The sequence below is a fragment of the Astatotilapia calliptera genome, chromosome 14 (assembly GCF_964374335.1).
Source record: "Astatotilapia calliptera chromosome 14, fAstCal68.1, whole genome shotgun sequence".
Lineage (NCBI taxonomy): Eukaryota > Metazoa > Chordata > Actinopteri > Cichliformes > Cichlidae > Astatotilapia > Astatotilapia calliptera.
This window is the reverse complement of record NC_137435.1, coordinates 20339315-20366573: the sequence shown is the minus strand read 5'-3', so window position 1 is coordinate 20366573 and position 27259 is coordinate 20339315. Positions and strand designations below refer to the sequence as shown.

The following is a 27259-nucleotide window of genomic DNA, read 5'->3' as shown; positions in this document are numbered from 1 at the left end:
GTGCACAGTCAAGCCCTGTGCTAACACCACAGAACAAAGGTCAATCCTCTTTGACATATTTTCTATCCTTTAACTTTTTTCAAACTAGATTGAATAGATTGAACACTGTCATCTGTATTATCAAAAGAAGACAAATTAAGTTTCCTACCTTACTTTATAGTCTTTATTATACTTGACTTTTTTCTAAGAAAACACTAATACTGATTTGCAGCCCTGTTTCCATACATAAAACAACATGACCAAACATAAAACATGCACAACATTATTAAATAACATTTCTGTGGTCCTGAGTATTTACTTTTACTTTACATTTATATCATAATCTAAAAATAATTCAATTCAGTTTTTCTTTATGTACTGCCAAATCACGATTTGCTAAACAGTCACCCCAAGACACTTTATAGTGTAAGGTAGAGACCCTACAATAATACCCCCACCCTCCCAAAATTTGTAAATTCCGACAGTCCTGGAATGCAGCATTTCCTCTTCCGTCACCGGTATCCCAGAAGCCTCCTGTCCAGGAAGTGTTATGCCGAAGAGATCTTTGCTTTGTATTTGTTTTGACAATGATGGAGGAAGAAGAATTTGAATTTGCTGAAGATCTAGAGGCTATTTTGCATCTAACCCCAGAGGTGCAGCTAGCCATTGAACAGGTAACCGCTTCACCTCGGTACTGAAGGATTTCTTTGTAACCTGTTGTTGTTGGTCTTTGCTAATGTGCTGACAGCTTTCAGCAGGTAGGCTAACCATCTTGCGGGCTTACTGTAGGGTAAAAAGCTGGACTAAGAATACTAGCTATTAAACACCAAGCTGACCGTAATATTAACAGTGTTGGGCTTGCAATAGGCATGTCAAGTAATTAAAATATGATCGCTTTAACGTTACGACGTTAGCCTTAGCTTTTATCTCTTGTTGTTGTTAAATTTAGTATATCATATAATGAATAATTAGCATCACATCACAACTCATTTAACAACATGTTTATACAAAGTATCTGTCGGTCAGCACGTGAGTTTCCGACCAAACGTTGTTTGTTTTTTTGTGTGCAAGGTATTCCCCAGCCAAGACCCGCTGGATAGAGCCGACTTCAATGCGGTGGAATACATCAACACACTTTTCCCCACCGAGCAGGTACACTGAAGTGCTACACAACTGATTGCAGCCAGGTTTTCACTTACACATATATACAGATGTGGTGTGGTCCAGACACAGACTGACACAATTGATAATCAAGTGATAATCTTTAAGTTAGAAGTCATGTTCTCATTTGCCACAGTGGGAAACGTCCCGGTGTTACTTATAATGTAGTATTAACAATGAATGATCCCATTCTACTCTGGAGCTTTAAACTAGCAGACAGAGTAACAGGACCCATTTGGAAGTAGGTTCCTGCATTTAGGCTTTACATATTCAGGCCAATCAGACAGCCAGGAATGTTTGTCGTAGTATTGTGAATATAGTCATCTGGAACCTATCCCAGCTACCATAGGGGCAGGACATGTGACACCCGACGCAGGGCTAACACAGAGAGACAGGAAACCATTCACACTCACATTCACACCTATGGGCAAATTAGATTCAACAATTTTCTATGCAATTTGAAGTCTATCATTCTACAAAATAAATAAAAAATTAATACATTCAAGACAGCTGCCAGGCTTCCCAGAACTGGATGTTTGAGCAAATTCACCCCTGAGGTCGAACCGTGCAATGTTTACAAAAAAAGAAAGTCCAGACATCAACTTGACTGAATTCTGGGGCAAACTTTACTAGAGCTGAGCATAAACAAATGCTTGAAAACATCGATGAACCGAAAGAAGGTTGTAAAGAAGAGTGGCCTCAAAGTCTTCCACCAAAATGTGAGAGACCAAGAAAACACTTGGTTTCAGAAGCTACTGAATAGGGTGTACTGAAAATGTGACACTGTCCTTCTGCGTTTTTTTTTTGTTTTTTTTTTAACTAAACAGTGAACACAATGACATGGTGTAAAAAGCCATGTTTTTGTTGTCCATCTCAGGTTGTATTTAGACCTGGTGAGGACTCAATCATTTTTTTTTTTTTATCATGTCCAATATGATGTCCTGCTGATGGTTTGGTCTGTACTAAGGGTCCCAAAGTGACGACCTAATGCAACTGAAGTGTGTCAGTGTCCTGCTGAAATTGCTAAATATGATTAAATGTAAGAAGAAGGTCATGAGAGAAGAACTGTACAGTTATGGCTTGTTTGTGAAGGGAATGGAACAAACCTGACTGTGAGACATAGAGGGAATACAAAAAAGAAAAGATTGAAATTTATTGTTGCTTTTCTTGCAGCTTTGGTTGATAGATTAGGCAAAGTATCCTTTTTCATATTAATTTGTTTTATTCCTCTTGCAACAGTTAAATCTAAACCATCTATATCATAACATGTGTATACTCTAGTTCCATAAGGGGTCACTGTAACCCTATAGTTTGTGTTTAGACTGCAGAGGTGAGCACAGTTGTGGAGGCATTTTCGTCCTATTGTGTTATATGCATAATAGTTAGGTTAGGAGTTACACTAGCCCTGTGTAGATCTACTGAACTGACTGTATCATCTGAGACAAAGCTATCTGCTTGTTGAAGCACAAATCTGTGAAAAGCAGCTGCATATGGGTTTATGCTCAGTGTTGTTTTGTGTTAAATGTAACACATGAAATGATACATAGTTAGGAAAATGGAAGAACTTAAAAAACAGTAGTCAACTTGCATTAAAACGCAGATTTTTAAAATGTGTTGGGAAAATTCACTGTATACTTCCCTGATTTCCTGTCTTTGTATTTCCATCAGTCCTTGGCTAATATCGACGATGTGGTAAACAAAATTCGATTGAAGATACGGTGAGTTAGATTTCAGTCAATTTGTTTTTTGTCAATTTTTCTCCTTGTTTGTATCTTACCCTCAGTGTGAATAAATTGCTCTTTCACATTTGGCAGGCGTCTGGATGACAACATCAGGACAGTTGTGAGGGGCCAAACCAATGTAGGCCAAGATGGCAGACAGGTAAGCTGTCCTTGAAATATACTTTGTTTTGGAAATATTGATATAATTGTCCCCCGAGGCATGTATAGCAGGTGTGTTTTATTATGCACCGCTGTTTCTCACAAATCGATGCTAAAACACACACTGAAGACCTTGTAATTCCCAGTGGGGGAGACGAAGGAAAGTAATTATGCCCATACATAACATGTCTGTTCATTAGTTGTGGTGTTCAGGCTTACATCCTTCTGCTGAAGTTAAAAGGGTGCCAGTGGCTGTAACAAACTCAGAAGACGCTGCCCCTCCCCCTCTCCTTCTCTTTCGTCTCTCCATATTGCTTCCATGGAAAAGGACAATATGACTCAGATCCATTCCCGCAGCTCACACTGCCCCTTCTTTACGGAAAACACGTCTGTGAAATAGATTCCCGTATGTAAATACTTAGATTTCTTTACAACCCAGGGTTTGGAATCTTTGCCTTTTCTTTAGAGATCATGGCTGGGAAAAAAACAAACAATAAAATCAAAACAAAACGAAAAAACGGCGCCTCCTGATTTAATCCAGGTCCTTGCAAAGTCAGAGTTGTTAAAGTGAATGTGACACCTGGTGGGTGAGCCCTGCGTGTTCTGACCAGTTCATGCGATTAGGTGTGCATTGTCGTCAGGTAGTCTGGCCCGGTGGCCGCGTCTTTCCCAGTTAGCTACTGTTTGGTAGCGGAAACACTTTAAATCCCCTCCAGACCAATAACATTAAACAGTCTCACACAATAATTTTACTTTGTTTTTCCAACCCCACAGAGCCATTCCAACTTTTCCAGGGGGAAAATCCTTTCTGCAGATGGAAAGATGGAGGAGTGTGCATTTCAAGAGGGCAACTGAAACATGCAGACAGCTATAGAGTAAAAACAACAAGATCAGCAATTTTCTTATTTCTGCTATTGACCGAACTTGTTCACTGAGCTCGGCGCATTCCTCCAGTTGAAACCCAAGATAGTTATATTTACAATGAAGGATGGGGTGAGCACATTAGGAAGAGAGAGAAAGTTGAGGCAGTCTGGGTATGACTTCAACTGAGGTTTTTTTGAGTTTCTATAGAGTTAGACTGTCACATGTGCTGACTGAATATGGATATGTGACTGCCTTAGTGGTCAGAGTCCGGTGAAATACAGATGGGTGAATAAATTGGGTGATAATTGAAGATTGTGTTTTTAGGACTTTAAAAGCTTTTGGGGGCAAATTCACAGTGCACAACCCTGTAGATGTTCTCACCCTCATCACACTAACTTTAGGCTCAACCTTTAAACTGAAAATGTTGGTTTAGTGTCTGGATTGTAACCAAAGACTGTGCTCTCATAAGCAGCGACGATTGTTGACGAAGTATTCGGTTCATTTGAAACACAACTTAATGTTCTCTCTCTGCACATGTTTGAGGACCAGGGTGAAATTACAGAGAGCACTGTGCGAGTGGATGTAGCATGAATGTCCAGGAGAGATCTGTTATCTCTCCTCTCTCTTTTCTTTTTAATGAGTGGGTTTATTATTATTATTTTTAATAATCACAAAGCGTTTAGCTTTTTTAACAAAATATCTGCAGGTGCTCAAAGACCCATTTTCTGCAACCACCAGCGTCATCTGTGCTCCAACGGCTGTTTGCTACGTGAAAAGACTAACTGATCACTAGAAAACTCTTTCTCTAATTAGTTCCAAATGCCCAGAAAAAGGGCTAATCTGAAACTTGTCAGGGTTTGCTCAGTGTAAAAAAATGAAATTTATTCCTTGCAGGACACTGCAAAAAGTGAACCTTTCATACATGTGCACCACTCCTTCCAAAACAGTGCAAACTGGCTCTAACAGGAATAGAGAGAGAGTGAGTAAGAGGACAAGAGCATCAGAGTTTCTGGTTTGACACCTCGCAGATCCTCAGCTGGCAACCTTGTGAAATTGCACCTATAAGATTAAGAATCTGCATCTTTGTGAAGAAAATGAAACGCTTGTTTTAATTTACTTGCCTTTATGTTTTTTAAACAATAACACTGGATCTTGCACAAGACACTCAATCAGCCAAATGCTTTTCTCTTTTTTATCAGCACAAACTTGGTTTATAATAGGATGGTTGCTCCCATTAGCTAAAGAAATGGCAGCAGTGCTCATATGTAGTTTACATGCATGACTTAGTATTACAGATGCTATTATTTAACATGCTAATGATAAAGTTTAATTTTGATGTTTTTGCTAATCTGGCTATATTTTAAATTTACCAGCTTTTGTTTACCAGCCTGCAAGTTTCCCACCACATACAGCTTGGTCTTTGCATCCTCTCGCCTGCTCGTTGTCATGGCAACGAGGGGTTTTGTTTTTTTGGGGGCGCACACCTGCTCCACAGTCATCTGATTATAACGCCATAGCACTAATGAAGAGGTTATTTTGTGTTTTTCTATAATGAAAATTAAGGACGTTAAATAATTTTGTTTTGAATGGGTTCGAACTGCAGATCAAATATTTGGTATCATTTTCTGCCTACCATTCACAATCCTGTTAACTGGTTGCTGTTTAGGCTTATGGCAGATTGGCACCAGCCACCATCCAAATAATGACAAAGAAAAAAGTGGCTGGAAGAGGTAAAGAACCAAATAATGATTTGCTGTTGAGTGGCTAGTGCACTGAAACAATAATCTGTTGGTGGCGGCTGTCGTTGTTGAGTCTTTGGATGTTGTGCGTGCTTAAATGATGATTGTATAAACCCCATAAAGGGTGGAGGAAGGCTTTCCTTGGGTTGCTTAGACCACGTCATGCTTTCCTGGCAGCAGTTATGCACAATAACTGCAAATTTCAACTTGTTTATATTAGTAATCAAAGGAAAACTCTTGTTTTTAGAAATTCTGGTGTCTTTTGATTTGGATCACCGTAATAAGTCTCCCTGCACGGTGTTAGGCGCATATTATATCTATGTTACTTTTGGGTTATCTTCCTATTGAGTTGCCTTAGATTGTTAGTTAATGTTCATTTTAAATTGGCTGTTGGGCTTTTATTGTAGTTTCCATGCTTTCATCTTTAGTCTTCTGCAGTCCTCAAGCTATCTCACCATGTGTGTTTTACAGTTTTGTGCAGATGAAGTTCTGAAGAAAAACAGTAGAAGCAGCATAGTAGCTGGCCACTCTTAAATACACAAGAGTGCGTTTGAAAAATGCTGCCTTTGATATTATTTTCTGTTACATTTGGCTATAGCAACCCTTTTTTAACATGAGTGGCGATTTCCTGAGCTTTTCTCCTTTGTCTAAATTGTCTCAGTGAAATGTACACGAAAGCTGCTCAGGCAGCGTTTCAGCTGTTGATCAGATTTATTGTGTTTGGCGCAGAACTCAAAAGTAACATTAAATATGCCCTTTACTTTTAAACGCTGAGAGTCTGCCAGAGGGAGAGGTAAAATGCATCCCAACTGCGTTCAAACAATGAATCGAAGCTCTCCGCTTCTTGTCTGCTCTCCATAATACAGTCTGTGTGCGCCATGGAACATGTGCAGCTTATTGCATGTTAGGGACACACTGGTTTGGATGTGCGTGTTTTTGTGAGTGCAGATAACATCTCTGGCATAGAGGCGCCTGCTGGGCAGTGGTCTCTCTCAGCTTTCCTCAAGGCTAAATACAGGAAATGAGCGCTAGGAAGCGAGCCAGATTGACTCAGCTGAGTCTGCATGAGCGACAAATTTCAGCTTGGGAAGTTTAAGCCTCTTGTGCGCGCACTTTGTTTGTTTAAGATGTGCTCCAGGGATCCTCTTTAAAGATTCAGTGGCACTTCTTTCTCCCAAACATCAGATCAAAGAGGGATCACTTAACCTCTAATTTTTTCCAATTAATTACTCAGCTTGCATAAAAAGCGAAGAAAAGGATACACGAGAGGCTGGATAGATAGCTAGATGCCGTTTTAATAGAAGAACTTTCATGTTAAAACACCCTCTGCAGGATTAAAGGCCAAATCAGTGTTTCGTGACTACTTGAACTGGTCATAGTGTGTCATCTTTACTTTGCTGAATGCCTCCCTAGGAGGCTGTCAGTAATCACAGCTCTTTGACACCAAACAGGAAGGAAAATTAATCCCCTGCTGTCAGTGCAAGCTGTATTTATATGTCTGTGCAGTGGTTGTTGGTGGTACAGCCACAGTTTTGTGTGCATTTGTTAACTCGATGTCCACTTGTTTCTCAGAGGTGCTTTTAAAAGTGGTAAATTCCTTGCACAGCTGGTGCCGGCTGTTAGCATTCCTTCTGTGCAAAAGAGTCCGAGGCCAGTCGAAGCTGCGTCTGCAGAGCTGCCACAGCATCGGGCCAAATGAAGCCCGTTACCTTGGCATCAGATGTCAGAGCAAAATGGACCATCAAAGAACAGCTGCCATGCCAGATGATGGGGAAATATTAGAATGGCACCTCAGCTATCTGACAATTTCCACTGTATAATGTTATCTAATCTGCCCTGGCTTAATAGGCTGTTAAAGCTGCTAATGATGTCTTTAGCCTTTATAGTGACAGCATTTATGCAGTGCTTAGCCTTATGGCATATGTGTCAACTTAGGATCTATCAGTGTCAGATATTGAGTTAGCGTGTCAGTTAAACACACAATTAGTATGTTTGACATTGCTTCATTCCAGAGCTGGGAATAGGCATTAGCGTGATCGTTTGTCACCTGGGCCAAAGCCAGTGTTGTGACCAGATTAATTAATTTAAAAACAAATTCCATGAAAGTTTGACCCACAACTGCAAATGACAGACAAATATTGCAGCCAACACCTGCTTCTCACAACAAAACATCATTAGAAGTGAATCTCACTTTTGGATTTTGGATTTTTTTTATAGAAAGTTGATGTTTTTATTTGAAGTGACATATTTTAATTAAAAGTTTGCTAAAAGAATAAATCAAATTTGACCATCTGCTCCTAACAGACTTTCCGTCTTCTCTGCTAATGAATTTGAGTTGTTTGTATGTTGTTGTTTTTTTGTGGGGGGGGCGTCTGTGTGTTGTTCACACATAGCATGATGGTGGAGACAACATTGTACTTCATGAAGAAGCACATAAACATTTGTTGGCCTTCTCCCCCTCTTGTTATGTATTCTGCTCTAATGGTTGACCAGGAAGCAAGCAGAAAACTCTCTGTCCACTTGGTCAAACCTTGGCATGCAAATACTGTGTGAGATTAATTGTTTTAGTGGTTCTTGCGCAGTAGAAGTCTTCTTATCATGTTGCTCTGTTTATTTTGTGCAGGCTTTGGAGGAGGCCCAGATAGCTATCCAGCAGCTCTTTGGAAAAATCAAAGACATCAAGGACAAAGCTGAGAAGTCTGAACAAATGGTACACACAACAACACACACGTATACAAACACACAAAGGTTTCTGAAGCTCACTGGGGATTTGACCCTAGCAGATGGGAGCTACCATTTGTGTCCTCCTTGTTACAAGAGAGACAGTGCGGCAAGTTATTTAAAGTCCAGGTAATGTGCCGTCCGTGTGTCTTTGTGTTACAAGAGTCCAGGGAAGGCCAGTAGAATGAGTGTTTACAGAGAAGATGGGATGGGATTGTGAGGGGGAGGAGTGGCAGGCTGACTCTCCCTTAGGAGGCAAAAATAGTTTCTCAAAGCAGTGGGTGTGCCGTTAATCCTGCTCTGTCTTTTTGGCATATTGCATCACAAGGCGCACTCACCTTTTTGTGCTTCTTCCTTTCCCTTTTGTGTGCTTTGACCTCCTCCTTCATTCCATGTTGTTTTCCCCACCCTTTCTCCTTGTGGGTTATTTGCCTTTCCTGTCTGACTTGTTCCCGCACAGGTCAAGGAGATAACGAGGGACATAAAGCAGTTGGACCATGCCAAGCGCCACCTCACTACTTCCATCACCACCCTGAACCACCTGCACATGCTGGTGGGGGGTGTCGACTCTTTAGAGTGGGTATACTTAAATCTAGGAACAGAAATACTCAGAAAGTTCCCCATCGTGATAACGAGTGATTTAGTGTATGATCTGCACCGATGCGATGGTACAGTTGGGTTTACTACAGTGTTATAAGTGGTGCAGAAAATTTTTTTTTAACCTTCTACTGCATACTGCAGCACGTGAAACTGAAACAAGAACATTTCATATAGACAGAAGCAATAACTGCATGATATACAGTGAGTAGCATGCTGCTAGAATTCTGCTGGACTGATTTGGATGCACATTATATAGAGAAATTTGGCCCAACTACTTTACACCTGCAGTTACAGAGTACAGGTTTTGATAGTTTTTAAAAATGTTATACTTGCACACATTTTATGTTCCAGAGCCATGACCAGGAAGAGGCAGTATGGGGAGGTGGCCAACTTGCTGCAGGGAGTGGTCAACGTGCTCGAACATTTCCACAAGTATATGGGCATACCCCAGATCAGACAGCTTTCAGAGAGGTAACTTATACGAATGAACACACGCACACCAGCCACTTTATAAGGTATATGTGTTCGAGTTTGAGTTCAAGCTCACATGGGCAATCTCTGGTGAGAATCTCATTTTTAGTAGCCACAGGGTGATTTCTTCTTACAGCTGAAAAACGGTTGAAAACTGGTTACACTAGTAGATGAAGTATGTTGCTTATTGCATCCTGTTTATGCAGATATTGCACACATACAGGGAAACACGGGAAGGAAACTCACTGAATAGGGTTGCATTATGCCAGAATTTCTTCCATTGTGAGAGAGAAGGGACACACTATTTCTGAGGCTGTTTTTATCTCCATGTACTCCTTTTGCATATGTGTGTGGAAAAAGCATTTTTTCACACCATGTTCTTGAGATTAATTGTTCTTGCGGTGTCTCTCATCAGTCTCGTACCTCTAACGCAATTCTTCATTTGAGGATGTTTGTTCAGTCTTGAGTCAGTCATTCCAATATCTGAAGGTTGCCTCACACAGAGATTTACACACACACACACACACACACACACACAAAGACGTGCAGGCACAGTTCTTAGCTGTGCTGTTGTTGTTTCTTAAAGCTCTTCCCAAATTTCCATTTTTACTAATATTTTCCAAGAACACCAGAATCAGTATGGGACATATTAAGCTGGTTAATATTCAGGTTCAAAGCAAAAGCTGATCCCTAAAAACAAAAAAACATAATAAGATGACCTTCTGTTCTGTTATGATTGAGGTGTGGTAGACAGTGTTCATACCAAATAACAGCTGCATGGAAGAAGTGACTCTGCTGGAGAGAAGGATGAGAGGAAAGACATGGGGAAGATATGAAGGCAGGGCTGACAGCTGGATGCTGGACAGTCAATAGAAAGTATCAAGACCTCTCCTAGAGAAACACGGCCTACACAGACTGTAGCCTCTGGGGAATACACATTTGCAACCGCACAGCCACAGATGGCAGACGCAGACAAGAGAATGCTGCACAGATAAAACATGAACAAGAATGGGTATATGAGAAGGGATTAGGGATCCCATGCGAAGTACAAAGGTGGCATGAGTGACAAAAAACACTGGAATTTCAATGTGGTGATAATTTCAGATGTCAAGGTTTCTTCAGGCAGTGCGGTTTAACGAAGTTAAATGAAAAAACATGTACACTGCTTCAAATCTAAAAAAAAAAAAACCCAGATATTTCGGTTCAATTTTTTTTTTTTCATTAAGTCATGTTCTAAAAATGTCAACTTAACTGGCTAATATGCACGTTATAGCTATGTGACAGGCTCTCTTTGACATTCCTCTATTTAATTCACTGAGAAATTAACCTTTTTTGTTCAGACAGTACTTTGAACCATGACTAAATGGAGCCAGTGTAGCTGTCACCTTTGAGCAAGTTTAACTTTGATTATTTTTTAATAAGCCTTTCTCACTTTATCGCTTAATGCTTTTTTTTTTCTTCTTCTTTTTCTTTTTTTTCTTCCCCCATCTGAGTCATACTGCTCAACCGTGGTAAGATAGATGCCACAGAAATCACTGTGAGCTGTGGAGTCCCCGTATAATTAGAGTCTTATGTTCTGCAGCCAATCAGGACAGCCGTAGATGTTCAGACAACAACATCCAAATGCGATGTTGCATCTCCACCCTCTCCTGTTTATTTGAAATGACCGTCGTGCCATTGGATGCTGTGGATGTCTGCAGGCGGATACAAACATCTTCAAGGAACAGCCAAACTGGCCTTTTTATTTATTTATTTAATATTTTTTGAAAGTATTTTACCCTGTTGAGTCTTTGTTTTTTGTAGCAGTTCAAAAACACAGTTGGTCATTATGTGTAAGTGAAAGGCTGACGGCTGTAAAAAGTTTTCCCGTTTGACTTTTTGACAAGAACTTAAATAAGGGATCTGCTAACTGGCTGTTAGTCATGAAAGGTCTCAGTCACAGTAGCTAGTGAACCGAAATATGTCTGCCTCTGTTCTCTGTTGTTCAGTATTTTTGGAGGCTAACATTAAAATGCTGTAATTTCAGCAAAATGGACTGAGATAACAGTTAATTGCTCAATGACCATTTTGACCTGTCTAGAGTAAAGGCGGCACAGAGTGAGCTGGGGACTCAGATCTTGGCAGATTTTGAAGAAGCCTTCCCCTCACAGGGCTCGAAGGTAAATATCTCCACCCAAACTCTCCATTTTCATGTGCCTACTTTCCTTATCTACCTCTATTTTAGAACAAACACATCTTTCATGTCCCGAACTATTCTTATAGAGACCAGGTGGGCCCAGTAACGTGCTGAGGGATGCCTGTCTGGTGGCAAATGTACTCGACCCACGCATCAAGCAAGAGATCATCAAGAAGTTTATTAGGCAGCACCTCTCAGAGTATCTGGTCCTCTTCCAGGAAAATCAAGACGTAAGAACTGGGGAGGAAAAAATGGGTTTTTATTTACTGTATGGTTCCATAATAGAGAGGGGAACCAGGTCAAATCTCATTCTAAAAGAAATGGCTGTCCCTGTTTATCAGGTTGCTTGGCTCGACAAGATCGATCGCCGCTATGCCTGGATCAAGCGCCAGCTGCTGGACTATGAAGAAAAATATGGACGCATGTTTCCTGAAGAGTGGTGCATGACGGAGCGTATCGCCGTGGAGTTCTGCCACATCACCAGGTATAGACGTACAGTAAAACCTGGGATTTAAAACCCATCTGGGGTCATGTGTTGACACAAAAATTAGGTTATGAGTTACACTGTGCATAACTGGTCTAATTTATGCCGATTAGCAAACACTGTGTGTCTGTCCAGCCGAGAAGAATTTGAATGAAATTATCCAGGCAAAAATCGAGAAATTGCTTGTTAGGACTTTTTGGCTTTATGAAAAGAACCCCGCTGTGATGGTGTGCCAGGCCTGACTCCGGGATCCGGTACAACTTTCTGCGCAGTTGATGTAGGTGGCCTACATGAGCAGTGACCTAGTGGGAAACACTTCTCGGTCTCTTTTTTTTCCCCCCCTCAACTACATGAGAAGACGTCGAAGTAAGCGGGCACCATGTGTTGCTACTGGGAATGAAAAACATCTGGCCAAAATTGCAGCAGTGTCAAACATTTTGGGATGTCAAATTATAGAAATTAGAGGTAACGCGCTCAAATTGACACTATGTCCGTGTTTTGTGTGTGTTTTCGGTTTCTCCCAGGGCTGAGCTAGCCAAAGTGATGCGAACACGGGCTAAGGAGATTGAGGTGAAACTGCTTCTGTTTGCCATTCAGAGGACCACAAACTTTGAGGGCTTGCTGGCCAAACGCTTCACGGGATGCACTTTGACGGACGTACCTGGAGTAAGAAAAACACACAGAGACGAACAATACCCACCTAACAATACACGTTTTAAGGCTAAAAATATCCACATGCAAATACAGTTTAGATGTAGCAAATTTGATCATAATTGCAACATTAAAAGCACTCTTCAGTCACACCTTCCTTGTTATATAAAAAGCCGTCTAAATACTCTGACAGGGGAAACTGATGCAAAACATGTGCTCTCCAGTTGGGAACTTAACACTCACTGAAATACTTCCAGTTGGCTTTGTTGTAGTTTAAGCCAACTGGAAGGCTACAGATTAATCCCAGTCAGTCAAAACATATCTTCATTTTTTTTTCTATTTCTTGTTTATATACATAAAACTGTTGATTTGTAGCTAATTTTGCTCACACGCACACTGAGTGCTTTTTGGTGTGTCACAGCCTAAAGAAACCTTTTAATCCAGGTCATTCTGCCATGTGGAGGTGGAAGTGATACACACAGAAATGGATGGATTATGAGGGGTGTGATTAGTTTTGCCATGGCCAAGTAGGCCAGGCTTGTTCAGGACTGATAATGTTTAGGCTAGACAGAGTCCCTCTTGTCTTCAGTTCAATTAACACCCTTGCTGGTTTGGTTATTCAATCGGGGATTTGGTTGAGTGGAATTTAATTATTGGAGGTGCAGATTTATGAAAGCCTGGTCTGTGCTGACAAAAAGGTGATAAATCCTGAATTTAATATTAAACAGCTTTGTTATATTTAATATAATAATATGTAATAGATATGCCACAAATTCTTTAGTGAGAATCAAGCTATTACATGCTCTATTATTCTATTTTTACAGCAGAAGAGGCCAGACAGCCCACTAGACCCAACTAACCCCTTTCTGGAGGATGAGCCAGGAGAGGAGGCCGGCACAGAAAAGGATGAAGATCTGACTAAGGTAAGTTAACCTGGATTGACCTTATTGACATTCTTCGCAAAGTAATTGCGCTCTCAGATATTTCCTCCTTTTGATGAATAACTTTCTTGGGGCTAAATAAAAATGTCCTGTCACCTTTATTCTCTGATTCTTTTAGCCAAAGAAGCCCAAAGCTCCAGACAACCCTTTCCATGGCATTGTCTCCAAATGCTTTGAACCTCATCTATACGTCTACATAGAGTCCCAAGACAAGTGAGCAACACACACTCATAGAAGCAGGAAAGATCTAATTGGATCAGGGTACACAAACCCAGAATTGGGAGCAGGTTGTGTGTAAAGCTGGCACATGCATACTTTTTCCATTGCCCACTCATCAATCAGACCCCCCTTCCCCTCCTTCCTATTCTACTTCACTCCCTTTTTTTCTGTCTTTCCATCCGTTGTTCCTCTATCCACTGTGGCATAAATGTTTCCCATTAGCTCCACAACCACAGACAGTGAGCGAAAGAGAGAGGGAGGTTGAGTAAGTGCTGCCGCAGCAGATCTGCCTATTTTCTTTCCCACCTCTTTATGTTTTTTTTCTTTTTTGGTAGCCTTTCTTCAGGCCCCCTTTATGTAATACATGTTTCAGTTTTGTTTCTCTTGATCCATATTATATTTTTTTATAACCCTCTTTCTCCAAGTCTGATTTTCCTTCTCTTTATTCCTCCTGCCTGTTTTCTTTTCTTTTCACCTCCCCTTTCACTTTTTTACCACCACCCTTACGTCCTCAGTCAGTCACTCCCCTCCCCCAGTGTTGGTGATGGCTCCTGTAACAGTTCTGGAACTGTGGTGCTTGCATGCAGCCCCTGGTTCTTGGCTCTTTGGAGCGTTAAATAGTGTTTGTCTGTCCAAGGGGATGGGATTGACCTATTCTGCAGCTACAGCCTTACAGGCAACGGCCAGATCAGCTTGTCCCCAGTGGGACATAGCAGAAGAGAACAGTGGCCTGCTTGTTTTGTCCTTGGCTTTAGTTCCTTGATTCAGCAGGAGTGGGCCACACCAACTGGCTGTGGACCTGTTGACTGCAGCGCTGATTATTTTGATGCTTAAACTAGTTTCTCCTATTTATCCGTCTCACTCGGTCTGCTTGATAGTTCGTCCATGAATCGATATATGGGGAAAAAACACAATCCTGTTTTAATTAAATAGATTTAATTAATTTCACAAGACCCTACTTCATGCATGGGTGCTTGCTTTCTTTTCTGTTTCTGCAGGAATCTGGGTGAGCTGATTGACCGGTTTGTGGCTGATTTCCGGGCACAAGGCCCTCCCAAGGCTGGCACGGAGGAGGGTGGAGCAGTACTGCCCAGCTGTGCTGACCTGTTTGTCTATTACAAAAAGTGTATGGTGCAGTGCTCCCAACTAAGCACTGGAGAACCGATGATAGCCCTCACAACCATCTTCCAGAAATTCCTCAGAGAGTATGCCTGGAAGATCCTCTCTGGCAACCTGCCTAAGTAAGACCGTTTCAGGTTTTCAGTCTAAATTAAAAACGATATGTCTAAAATGTAATTGGTAAAAGTTATATTATCAACATGACCGTTTCAGTGGTTCTCTGCAACACTTTACACGTAAGTAAAAAAAGAACTAGCATGACATTGTTGAAGATGCTGAATCCACACAAAAACAAAAATCAGACTTTGAAATATATGAGTAATTTTCAACAATTTCCATCAATGACACATATTTATTTGGGATTACCATTTCCTAAACAAGAGTGTCACACCCATAAACTGTTGCTGGGACCGTTTAGCAGTTCAGTCTGAAACTAACATCCTCAGTCCTCGCTCTGTTTGATGAATGAGAATAGCGTGTTGTAAGCAATCTGGAGTTGGTTAAGCTGTGGCAAAACCCAAAATGCTACCAGCAAAAACATCTCTGCTTCACTGGCCACTTAAGAACTCATCACTAGCTTTGGTGTGTACACACACACACACAAGCGTATGCTTTGCACTGTAATTACACACTTGAGCATGGCGACTAATGCATACCATGTTCTGACTTGTATACATACACTGTCATAGATGCACTCAGACTCTTTGCAAGTGTGTTTACTTAAAGACACCCGTCCAGTGTGGTGTGCTGTGAATTGGTTTTGGAAGAGCCCCTAGAATGGAGGTTGAGCTGTGTTGTGGTTTTAAACACATATTTTGTTTTGACATTTATTAATGACTGGGTCGTCTGTGAAGTCTCACTGGCCCAGTGGCCCACATTTGTGTCTCAGTTACAAATAATAATGGATTCTTTACCAGTGTTTTATTTTATTCTTTAAAGGAGTTCTCTTTAAAGCTCAGTAGAAAAGAGGATCCACATCAGCTAGATTCATGAAGAAGAATAAAAAAACATCCCGAGGTCAATATTGCATAACTTAATGGCATAGAGTAATTCTTTGTCTCAAATTGTAAACAATGTGAAGTCCCACCACAAACATTTCAATTACAATACAATGCAAGCACAAACAATATACCACAGTCTTCGTTTTTTATTTACCGTTTGTTTTTTTTGTTTTTGTTTTTTGTATATTCATAGTTTTTGTCAAATGGAGTGTTTGTGTGTGCTTTAATAAAGTACATTTTAATCCATGACCAGGACTTATTACAAAACTGCAAGGCAGAACGTACCTGCTCGGTGCCCTCTTATAAGTATAATAAATCAGCTCTTGCCTTGGAAGATATCCAACCACAGCACTTCAGCATTCTTATTCCTTTTTTCTCACACCGTCCTTCTCTCACGCATATTTGAGTTTCTTGGCCTAACTGGTACAGCACTCTCAGGGCTGTATAAGTACCTTCTTAAATGAACACATTTTGTCATCACGGGAGGCTCCTGGTCTATCTCTTCCCCAGTTAACCACGGTGTGCCTCAAGGCAGAGCTAATGGTTATCGCCCTCAAGGCCCTACTCCGGAAGATAGGAGTTGTACCCATTGTTATTGACGGTTGCACCATCTAACAGTTCCCTGAAGTTTGCAATCTGGGTATCATTCTAGACTCCACAGTTTCATTCCATGCTCATATCAAATCTGTCACCAGATTATTTTTTTTCCACCTAATGAACATCTCTTGACTTTGGTCATCACTCAATGACTATGTAGTAGAAACCCTCATCCATGCCTTTGGATATCTGACAACGCCCTGGACAGACTCCAGTATGTCCAGAATACAACTGCCAGGCTTCTAACATGCACCAAGCTCTGACAACAAATCGCCCCCACCCCCATAAATCTCCTCTGGCTCGCGGTTAAGTCACGCATCATTTACAAGATCCTTCTTCTCACTTATAAATCCCTTAATGTCCTGCCCCCTCAGTACCTGTTCGATCTCCTTCACCCACACACATAGTCTCAAATCCTGCGATACTCAGCCATGGATCTGATTTCTGTTCCTTGCACAAACCTCCATATTTATGGGGATACAGTCTTCACCCACCCAGTGTTTCTTCCATCTGAGCTCTGCAGTGTCCTGTTAGTAGACTATTATTATCATTATTATTATTATTTTAGCCAGTCAAAGAAAAAAATATAAATTAACAGAAATATCCACTGCGGTAATGTGGAAAACTGTTTTGTTGTCTGACAAATCAAAATGTAAAAAAAAATCTTTCTTCTTGTCACAAACCAACATCCATTATAGTGTTCAATGCTTTAGTGTATGTAACATGACAGCACATTAATCCTGACCAAGCTATTTAGCCGTTTTGTAGCAACATACTCGCTGATTTCAGGGAGATGATGCCTCACTATGTTCTGCATTTATTTCAACAGAGACCAGGTGCTAAATTGACCTGCCTGCAGGCCTGACCTTTCACCCACTGAAAACCTTTGATAAATTACACACATGAAAAAATAAAAATACCACAACACTGAAATTCTGTACCAAGGAAGAATGGGAAAATGTTATTTGTCTCCTCAGTTCCCAAGTGCTGACAGTGTTGTTAAAAGAAGAGGTGACGTGATATCATCATAAATATAATATAATGTTAATTGATCTACATTTTACAGAGCACTTTTTTTTCTTAATAGGGTTGTAAAGTATGTTATAAAGCCTTAAAGCTTGTTTTTTCTCCTCTTGTATTTTGCTCGGACCAGCCATGACCCCTCTGTCTCTTTCTGTTTTATCTCTTTCCACTGCTGATTTTCTCCCTCTCATTTTGTCAATCTCTGTCCAGATCCAGCACTAACAGCGGGGGTCTTACCATCAGCAGCCTGTTGAAAGAAAAAGAAGTCTCTGAAGCAGCAAAGTTCACTGTAGACGAGCTCTGCCTGATCTGTAGCATTCTGAGCACTGCGGAGTACTGTCTGGCTACAACACAGCAGGCATGTACACATATGGTGCATCATGTAACTTAGATCTTCATCAGCAAAAGAAATACCTTTGGGAGCGTGCAACGTGTCCATCATGTTAACAGTTAACAGAATGACACGTTTGATCAGGAAAACATTCATGATTAAAGCCTTAAAGGTTTCATCCATTCTGTCCTTTCACACAGACAATTTAAAAAAGACATTTGATGTTTTCTTAGTAAAGACCATTTATTTGTCTGTTTATGTGCACATTCATGTTTTTGTCTGTTTGTGTTCCAGTTGGAAGAGAAGCTGAAGGAGAAGGTAGATAAAGTCTTGGTAGAGAGAATCAATTTGACGGGGGAGATGGACACATTCAGCACGTACGTGACAACTGCAAACCGGCTTTTATTTCTTCTAAAAAAAAAAAGCCTAGCTGCTATTATGTGAAGAGTGTGACGATTTCCCTTTTCATGTGTTCACAGTGTGATCTCAAATAGTATCCAGCTGCTTGTTCAGGATCTTGATGCTGCTTGTGATCCTGCACTAACTGCTATGAGCAAGGTTGAGCACAATCATGCACTCACACATTCAGCTCGTATTGTAAATACGCTACGTTGCCAAAAGTATTCACTCACCCTCTCAGATCTTTGAATTCAGTCGTTCCAATCAGTTTCATGGCCACAGCTTATAAAATCAAGTACCTAGGCATGCAGACAGCTTCTACAAGTACAGTGGAACCCCGCCTTACGAAGACCCCGTTTAACGAAAAATTCAAGTTACGAAGGCACTTAACGGCAATATTTTTGCCCGTGGTACGACAAAATTCCCGTGTAACGAAATCCGTTTGCGAAATGCGTTTCACTGTTCCACGTGAAAGATGTATTGTTGTTGCAGTGCGCTATTTCGTGTGCTTTTCGTTTGCAATCAGCCTATTTTTCATTCATAATGGGGCCGGCATAAAGCATAAATATGAGCGAGTTTAAAAAAAATGTTTAAAAAATATCATTGCACAGTTTACGTATGTAAATTAATTAACGTAAATGTAAGTTTTCGTTTTAAAGTTTAGAATTAAATTCCATAATGTAATGTACATGTACACGTACGTATGTATGCATGCATACGTATGCTGTCTTCAGCCAGCATCGCCTCACTTAAAAGGCAATGGAAAAAGGAGCTTCGACTTACGATAATTTTGACTTATGAAAGACCCTCTGGAACAAATTAATTTCATAAGTCGGGGTTCCACTGTATTTGTGAAAGAATGGGTCGCTCTCAGGAGCTCAGTGAGTTCCAGCAGGCGATCGTGATAAGATGTCACCTGTGCAAGAAGTCCAGTTGTGAATTTTCCTCGCTACTAAATATTTCAGAGTCAATTGTTAGTGGTGTTATAACAAATGGAAGTGACTGGGAAAGTGGTGGGCCACATAAAATCACAGAGCAGGGTCACATAGGCACATAGTGCACAGAGGTTACCGACTTTCTGCAGGGTGTTTGGGGATGGCCCCTTCTTCTTCCAACATTACTACACACCAGTTTAAAAAGCAAGGTTCATAATGGCATGGATTAGTGAGTTTGGTGGGGAACAACTTGACTGGCCTGCACAGAGTCCTGACCTCAAACTGATAGAACCCTTTTGGCATGAATTAAAACAGAGCCAGGCCTTTTGGTCCAACATCAGTGTGTGGCTCAAAAATTCCCACAAACGCACTCCTAAACCTTGTGGAATAGCTTCCCTGAAGAGCTGACGTCATATTAAACCCTATGGATTAAGAATGGGACGTCACTGAAGATCATATGTGTGAAGACAGACAAGCGAGTACTTTTGGTATTATAGTGTATTTTTAGAAATCCCCAAAAGATCGTTGTTTTGGGAATGTCTGTTTGTCAAAAATCTTCATTAAGAAAAACAGTAGAGTTCTCTTTATTTCAGTGCATTTAAAGGATTTATTGTATTAACCAGATGGTAAATATGCTAAACTTCTAATTCTCCGCCTCTAGATGCCGTGGCAGAGTGTGGAGCATGTTGGTGACCAGAGTCCTTATGTGACATCCATTATAATGCACATTAAACAAAATGTGCCAATCATCAGAGACAATCTCGCCTCCACACGCAAATATTTCACGCAATTCTGCATCAAGTTCACAAAGTACAGTGCATAAGCACACATTTACACTTCTTTATTTAAGCCCTGTGTGAAAGCTCCTGTTTGTTGATATATTTGTCATTTCTTTCTATCCTTAGTTCTTTCATTCCCAAATTCATCAACCACTTGTTTAGATGTAAGCCTATCAGCATGGTGGGAGCTGAACAAGTAAGTTTCATTTATTGCAATCTGTATTAAGATGCATTACTGTTGTGATGCATATACAATGAGGGCCTTACAGTGTTTTTATAGCTTTGCCTCTTTACACCACCACAAGGGATTTAAAACCAAACAATTAAAATGTGACTTTCCTTTTTACTTTAAAGGGTTTAACAAAAGTATTACATTACGGTAACTATGTAGGACTTAGAGTCATTTTTATGTGTCATCCTCCCCAGTCAGAGGGCCTGTTCCTTTGTTATTTCATTACAAAGCATATACAAGATCTGGAGTTAAGTGGGGTGTTTTCTTTTCTGAAACTCAATGTGAGGTCCAAAAAGTTGATGATGCAGGTGAAGGCGGTCACCATTAGGCTGGAAAAACAAAATCGACCTATTAGAAACTTAAGAGTGGCCAAATCAGCAGTCTGGTACATTCATTCAAGTATTGTATAAATGCACTGGCCAGGACAATGACTGTCAACGGCCTGGAAGGCCGCTGAAGACAACTAAAATGGCTTATCGCAACATTTTTCCTTGTTTAATAAAACCCTCTTGACAACATCCTCATTTTCTTGACTTGGAAAACTTGAGAAAATGATACACCTACCTTCTCAAGACAACTGTCAAAGAGGTAGACATATCATTAACAAAGACTACAATCAAGAGACTCCTGTATGAACATAAATACAAAGTGTTGCAAATGAATGGTTATACTCAGGATTAGAGTTTGCCAGAAAACATCTATTGAATGACCTGATATCAGACTGATAGGAAAATAAAGTGATGGAGAAGGAGAAAAATAGCTTTGATCTAAGTCAAATCACATCATCTATCAAACATGGTGGAGGCATCGTTATGAGCGGGGCATGTTGGATTTCTAAAACAGTTAATGCAATACCATTTAAAGCCCTTAAATTAAAGCTGAAAGTCTGCACTTTAGTCACATCACGATAGGTTGATTTAAAATCCACTGTTGTGGTGAACAGAAAACCCCTACTGTAATTGTCTGAAAAGTTATGGCTCTTGGATACATTTACTTGCGATTGATTGTATAAGGCTGAGTTTAAGTCTTGTGCAAACTATCCCACCAGCTTCTCCTCGACACTCACTCCTTGAAGACGGTCCTGTTGGATCTGCCCTCCATAGGCTCCCAGGTGCTCCGCAAGGCACCTGCCAGCTACACCAAGATAGTGGTTAAAGGCATGACTCGTGCAGAGATGATACTTAAGGTAAGGAGTGGGAGGGGTGGCATTAATGTGAGCTTGACTTCGGTGCAGCTGTTTGATTCAGGCACGTATTTCCTGGCAGCTTTCAAGTGAATGTTTGTGCAAGTATGAAAACAATCCCAGTTAACCGTCCTTAAATGTATGCTGGAAAACCACTTAACCTTGCTTCTTAGGCCGCTGGTTTACACTTCTTGCATAAACCAAGAATCTTAAACCGATGGATTTAAATGAGAGCTTTAAATACCATATAGTTAAACTTAAACACAGTATCAATGATAGTCATTTTTATGGGTCACTTAAGATTTTATTATATCTAACTTAGGTGGCTAAATTCCTGCTGGCCTTTTTTTTTTTTTTTAACAACTGAAGCTCCTTTTTCTGACCTTTAAAGGCTTCGCCTGTAAGATAGAGCCTTTTACGTAGGTGCAGTGTAAAGGGTTTTTGGGGTTTTCCTTTATCCTTTATTTGCCGTTTTACAGATTTGATGTCGAAACTTGACAGATCCAGTTAAACACGAGCTTTTGTGCTGACACTAACATTTAACCAAGAACAATCTGGCACGACCTACAGCTAACTGCTTTTCCACCGATCTCAACAATAGACTGAACAAACATTTCTCCTGCGAGTGTTTGTGGTTGGACGGGCGAGCCAACTTTTAAATGTTTGTCTTGAGTCACTTGAGCAGATTATCTACTTGGAGTTTATTTTGGGCAGAACAGTCCTTTAATTGTGTCCTTAACCCCACTTACACTAACACTTTATAAGCATGTTTCCACAAAATAAAGCGTCTCACAGGAGGTAATGAAAGAATAGGAACAAATCTAATGCACTGCTGTTTTAATGAATGCTAAACAGGCCAACGTAATACTCACGCTCATACTCTTAACTCAGTATGTGGTTGACTTTGAGCCAGTGGAAAGGTATGAGTGAGTAAATAAATAAATGCTTATAACCTTGTGTCTACTCGCGGAAAAATACACAGCCACACGTGCAGAATGGCATGCTGTATGCAGGACGTTGTTTTCAGCTGTGGAGTGCAGTCACTGGGATCAGCCCTTATGAGGCTCCTGAGGACACTGGTATGCGGATGCCATAGATTAATCTCGCCCTAATTAACTGTCCCACGAGGGTAGAAAACACCCGCCTGTCCCTGATTTTCCTCTTGGGCTCCCAGGAGGCCGTGTTTCCTCTAAAAGATGGACAGTCTTGATGTGTGATTAAGTGTGACCTGCTCTGATCATGCTATGTTGGCCAAGCTTTCCCAGTAAGGGAGTGGATTTCTGTGAGACTGTATAAGAAATAGTTTAGATTGATGGCGCTTTTACACCCTAGCTTAGATTCTGGCCCTCGGGCGCACTAACATTGTTTTGTCTTAGACATTTGCTGTCTTTGCAAACCCTCCTAACCATTTCATATTCGATCGTCTGTTCAGCCCATTGTCTGCAGGGATACGCTCTGTTCCACGGGGCCTCTGTAGAACCTGTCTTTGTCTGCCTGATAAATGCCCTGAATGTGCGTACGTACATTTCCACTCATCTGCCACACATTAAGAAGGCTTTCACATTATAGAATTATGTTAATTCATTCACATCAACCCACAACTGTCTGCTTCTTTTTATTCTTTTTTTTCCTGAATTCGACTGCCAGTGGGCCCCTTTAGCTGGAATGTGATCTGCATGGCTTGTGGAAAGCTCTCACAGACATAGCTGCTAACTTTGATTGATTTATATGCATTACTGTGACAACTGGAGACAGAATCATCATTCCGAAGGCTAGAAATCTGATACAGCAGACATGTCAAAAAACCAAAAACTTGATACCAAACAAACTGCTGAGGAAAATTCACTGTAAATTGTAAATACATTAACAGGGAGTATTTCTAATGATATGATAGACTGAATGATAATATAGACTATATGTAAAGAAGATATATTACTGTAACTATTTGTAGACGGTAAAGAGAAGCTTTTTGTACTATCCAACATTTTACGCATTGACTTTGTGTAACATCAAGGTTCCTTGTAGGTAATTGCTTCCACCTTGAGCTTAGAGTGAAGCCTCTGAAAGACAATCCCAATGAAAGGAGGTCAATACGAGAATTCCTCTGCCTAACCTCAACGATAGTTTTAAATTACACTCTGTGATGCTGTGGCTTGAAATTAAAATCCGTCTTCCTGAGAAACTGCAATTCAGTGGGAGCGTTAAAGGAGCAATTTTAAGTATTTAAAGCTCTGAGATTAAAGCAGATTCCTTGTACGTGTCAATTAATTAAGTGCAGTCTAAGTTCTTTGAACGGAAACAGCTTTGTTTTGCAAGTTTTCATTTATACCCTGGAGAACTTGAAGTCCATGGGGGTAAATTAGAGTTTAAAATAGTTAGTATTTAAATCAGCTGATCTTAGAATTATAAGAATAACAGCATTTGTGAACCAAATGAAGATCAAAACCATGGTGTTTTGTTGCAAGTAGATGTTACTGTGACTTAAAGCAGCAGACGTTGATTATGCTTGCTTCCTGAGTAGCATAACAAGCTGCGTGTGTGAGGTAGAGTTATGGTTAATAGATTATCAAACACTTCACTGACAGCACAAGTGGAACAACATAATGATTTATTGGAGTTGTTTTTCTGACACGGTGATGTGATTCATACACATCCAGCACTCGCTCTGCTTTTTTGCTCAGTTTTATCTCAGACTCTGCCTCTTTAGCCTATAAAGGTAGGTAGTCCACATTGAGTGTGCCACCACCAAAATATTAAGTTTTGTGTCATGAAGCAAAGCAATCACCTGAAAACTGCTAGAATGCTCCATAAAACAGAGGATAAATGCAGTCTTTCATGTTTTTGTGTTTAACCTTTTAAAATTACCAAAATTTCAGTTGGAACTCTAATCGAATTTTAGATAAAACTGATAACACACAGGCATGTTTTTTTTAGTTTACCTCTTTATTGTCACTGCACACTCATAATTTGTACAATAGTACAACAAAATTGCGGTACTGTTGCACATTGGCGCTAAAAGAAGGCCAAGAAGTAATCACAATAAATAAATAACATCTATACAAAATAAAATATATACATAATGTGCCAAAAATAAATGAAACCTACTGAGAAATCACTCCATCTGCTCCCTGGTATACTTGAATTTGGTAACCTAGGGAACCTCAGTTATCAAGTGCAACCTCCATGAGATGTTTATTGTAGCAGCTTTTTAGGTCACCAGCCTGCCTAGCTCAGAATATTAATTTGTTTTTAACAGTTCCAAAACACAAAACAGTTCTAAACAACAATGATCCCTCCACCATGCTTTATAGATAGGACAATTTTCTGTGTGTGTTATTATTTAGTGCCTTTTCTGATCACACCTGCGACCTGTTGACGACAAAGTCATAGCATGTGTTATTTTCTTACTCGTCAACCCATTTTGTGATTCCCTCTGTGTGGATGGGAGTATTGTCATCCTGGAAAAGATGAAATGGATGTGTTTCGTTTTTCCTTATGGTTTTTTCCTTTAATTTGTCACCTATCTTTATTTGGGCTGTCTGTTTTGCGAGCCAGTGCTTAGTTATGTTCAAAGTGCATAGGAATTTTTTGGTCCGTCTGAGACGGCCTCTCCTGGCCGGTACAAAGCCTCTGAGACGTGGCTGTTTTCCACACCCAGCCCAGCCTGCCATGGCTCCGGCTCTCTTTCCCACTTTTGAAGTTCTCTTCTCTTTTAGAGAGTATTTTAAAGGTAGCTCTCATCCCTACCCTTCTCACTGTGCTAAATCTCCCCACCCCACTTACTCGGTTTCTCTCTCCCTTTTAATGCCCATTTTACTTCTAAACTGCATCTCCATCTCTCTTTGTTTCTTTTTTTTTTCTTTTTTTTTTACAAGGGTCCTTACAGGCCTTGCTCTTGGCCTGGCTCCAGGACAGTTGCTTAGTAAATCACTCAGTCAGCAGAGCTTGTAAGAAAGCAGAGAATTCCACACGATCCTGAGCCTTTGATGCTTGCTCTTCACTCGCTCCGTCTTTTGCTTCTGATTCCTCCATTCGCTCACTCCCTCCGCAGCTCGTCTTCTCATTTATTTTACCTCGAGTGAAGATGGAACCAAAGCTTGAAAGACTTTAGACTCTGTTAAGTGACAGATAGGAGAAACATTTTGTGAGCTGGTCCCTTCTGTGGACGCGTATGCATGAGATGGGAATAGGGGTGGTCTGTCAGCCATGTGTTGGTCTTCCTTCTTTGTAGCGGCTTCAAGAAATGCTAACTGATCTGCGTTTTCCACCCAGTCTCTGTTGTAGGGAAAAAACAAAAAACAACAACAAAAAAAACAACCAAGAGGATTAAATCCAGAAAAGTTGCGCCCCATTAAACTTTTTTTTTTTTTTGCCTGCTCTTCCGTAAAGCTGATTTTCACCCAGACTCATTATACCTCCAAAATAATTATGGGTGATCCACTGGTGCTTGAGGTAATTGGTGTGTAAAAGGAGAAGTGCCTAAATATAGAAGTATAATCTAAACTTTGTTTGCAGCTAGAACTGCATGGCTCCATCAGCTGGAGCCCCTCCTTTTCCTCCCATTTGGCCCATAGCTGCCCCCATATGGGATCACTTAAAGATCTCTCGGGTCATCGTGTGATGGCTCACAGGAAGGTGGTTGGTGCTGGTGGTTGTGGTGGGAGGGTAAGGCGACATCAACAATCCTAAACTCTACTTTTCTGCAGGTGGTGATGGCCCCACATGAACCTCCGGTGGTGTTTGTTGATAACTACATCAAGCTCCTGGCTGATGGCAATCCCGAGACCTTCCAGAAGATTCTGGATATGAAGGTCAGTTAGCTTGTCTCTGCCAGTGTGGATTTTCTCATCTAGCTTTCAACGATATCTCCCATAAGGCTGTGCTGCATAGGTTCATTTACCTGTCGTTGTTATCCTGCGTCCTTTATTATTATTTTTTTAAATATATATTTGTGTGTGCTTTATTTTTATTTTGTGTGCGTAGGGCCTGAAGCGCAGCGAGCAGAGCAGCATGCTGGAGCTCTTCAGGCAAAGGCTACCCACTCCGCCCTCGGGGGCAGACGGTGGGCCCTCTCTGTCCTTCAGTACCCCCACCCCTGAGCAGGAATCCTCACGTATCCGCAAACTAGAGAAGCTCATTAAGAAGAGGCTGTGAAATCGCATCTTGAAAAGCGTAGGCTGGCATGGCCTTCAACTTTGTTGCGGTTATTCATCGCAAAGACTCCATCATTGTGCTGCGTTCTGTATTCGTGGAGAAGGAGGAAGAAGTTGACTGAGTTTTCTGACTGATGCCTACCCAAGCTGAGGGTGGATTATGAGGAAACTTCCTTAACTGTTTGATGTTGTTACACATGTCATGTACCTCTGTGGTTTTATTACACTAAAGCCCGAGTTTTGTAACATTACTTAATTGTTGCACAGTTTTTTGTTGTTTTGCAGAATGTGGAGTTGTTGACTAAACTCTAATCAGAGAGCTTCTGGCTGCTTCTCTCTCGACATATCTATTCCAGGAGGCCTGATCTTAATTAAAGCTGAAAATACTATACTTCAAGGATAACCGTGGGTTTTCTTTTTTTGCTCATCTGTTTTAATTCAGTGTGGGGTTGAAATCTGTGTGCCATTCATTAAAAGGGGGCGTGATCATAGGTGTTCTGATTGTTTTTGCTGTGTTTGTCCCGTGACCCAAACTGAACTCGTAGCTTCTTTAAGCAAACGGGATCTTTGGATTCCCTTCGGTTTTTAACACTTAGGCTGTCTTTGACCTTAATCGCACAA

At 40.7% G+C, this 27259-nt stretch overlaps 1 protein-coding gene across 2 annotated transcripts; it reads left to right on the top strand.

Moving 5' to 3' along the window:
• Window positions 1–496: 496 nt before the first annotated feature.
• On the top strand, window positions 497–27035 carry vps53 (VPS53 subunit of GARP complex). Of its 2 annotated transcripts, none has more exons than XM_026192111.2 (22): window positions 497–653; window positions 1051–1131; window positions 2809–2858; window positions 2955–3021; window positions 8247–8333; window positions 8805–8920; window positions 9296–9415; window positions 11496–11574; window positions 11678–11821; window positions 11933–12075; window positions 12600–12741; window positions 13551–13649; window positions 13786–13880; window positions 14885–15127; window positions 17837–17984; window positions 18252–18334; window positions 18437–18515; window positions 19953–20101; window positions 20197–20266; window positions 21351–21488; window positions 26192–26296; window positions 26469–27035. In XM_026192111.2, exons 1-22 carry the CDS (start codon window positions 567–569, stop codon window positions 26637–26639), a joined length of 2496 nt encoding a protein of 831 aa, XP_026047896.1. In that variant the 5' UTR covers window positions 497–566; the 3' UTR covers window positions 26640–27035. The 2 variants fall into 2 exon arrangements, with proteins under 2 accessions (XP_026047896.1, XP_026047895.1); XM_026192110.2 differs by having other exon boundaries at window positions 511–653; window positions 13554–13649.
• Window positions 27036–27259: the final 224 nt, after the last annotated feature.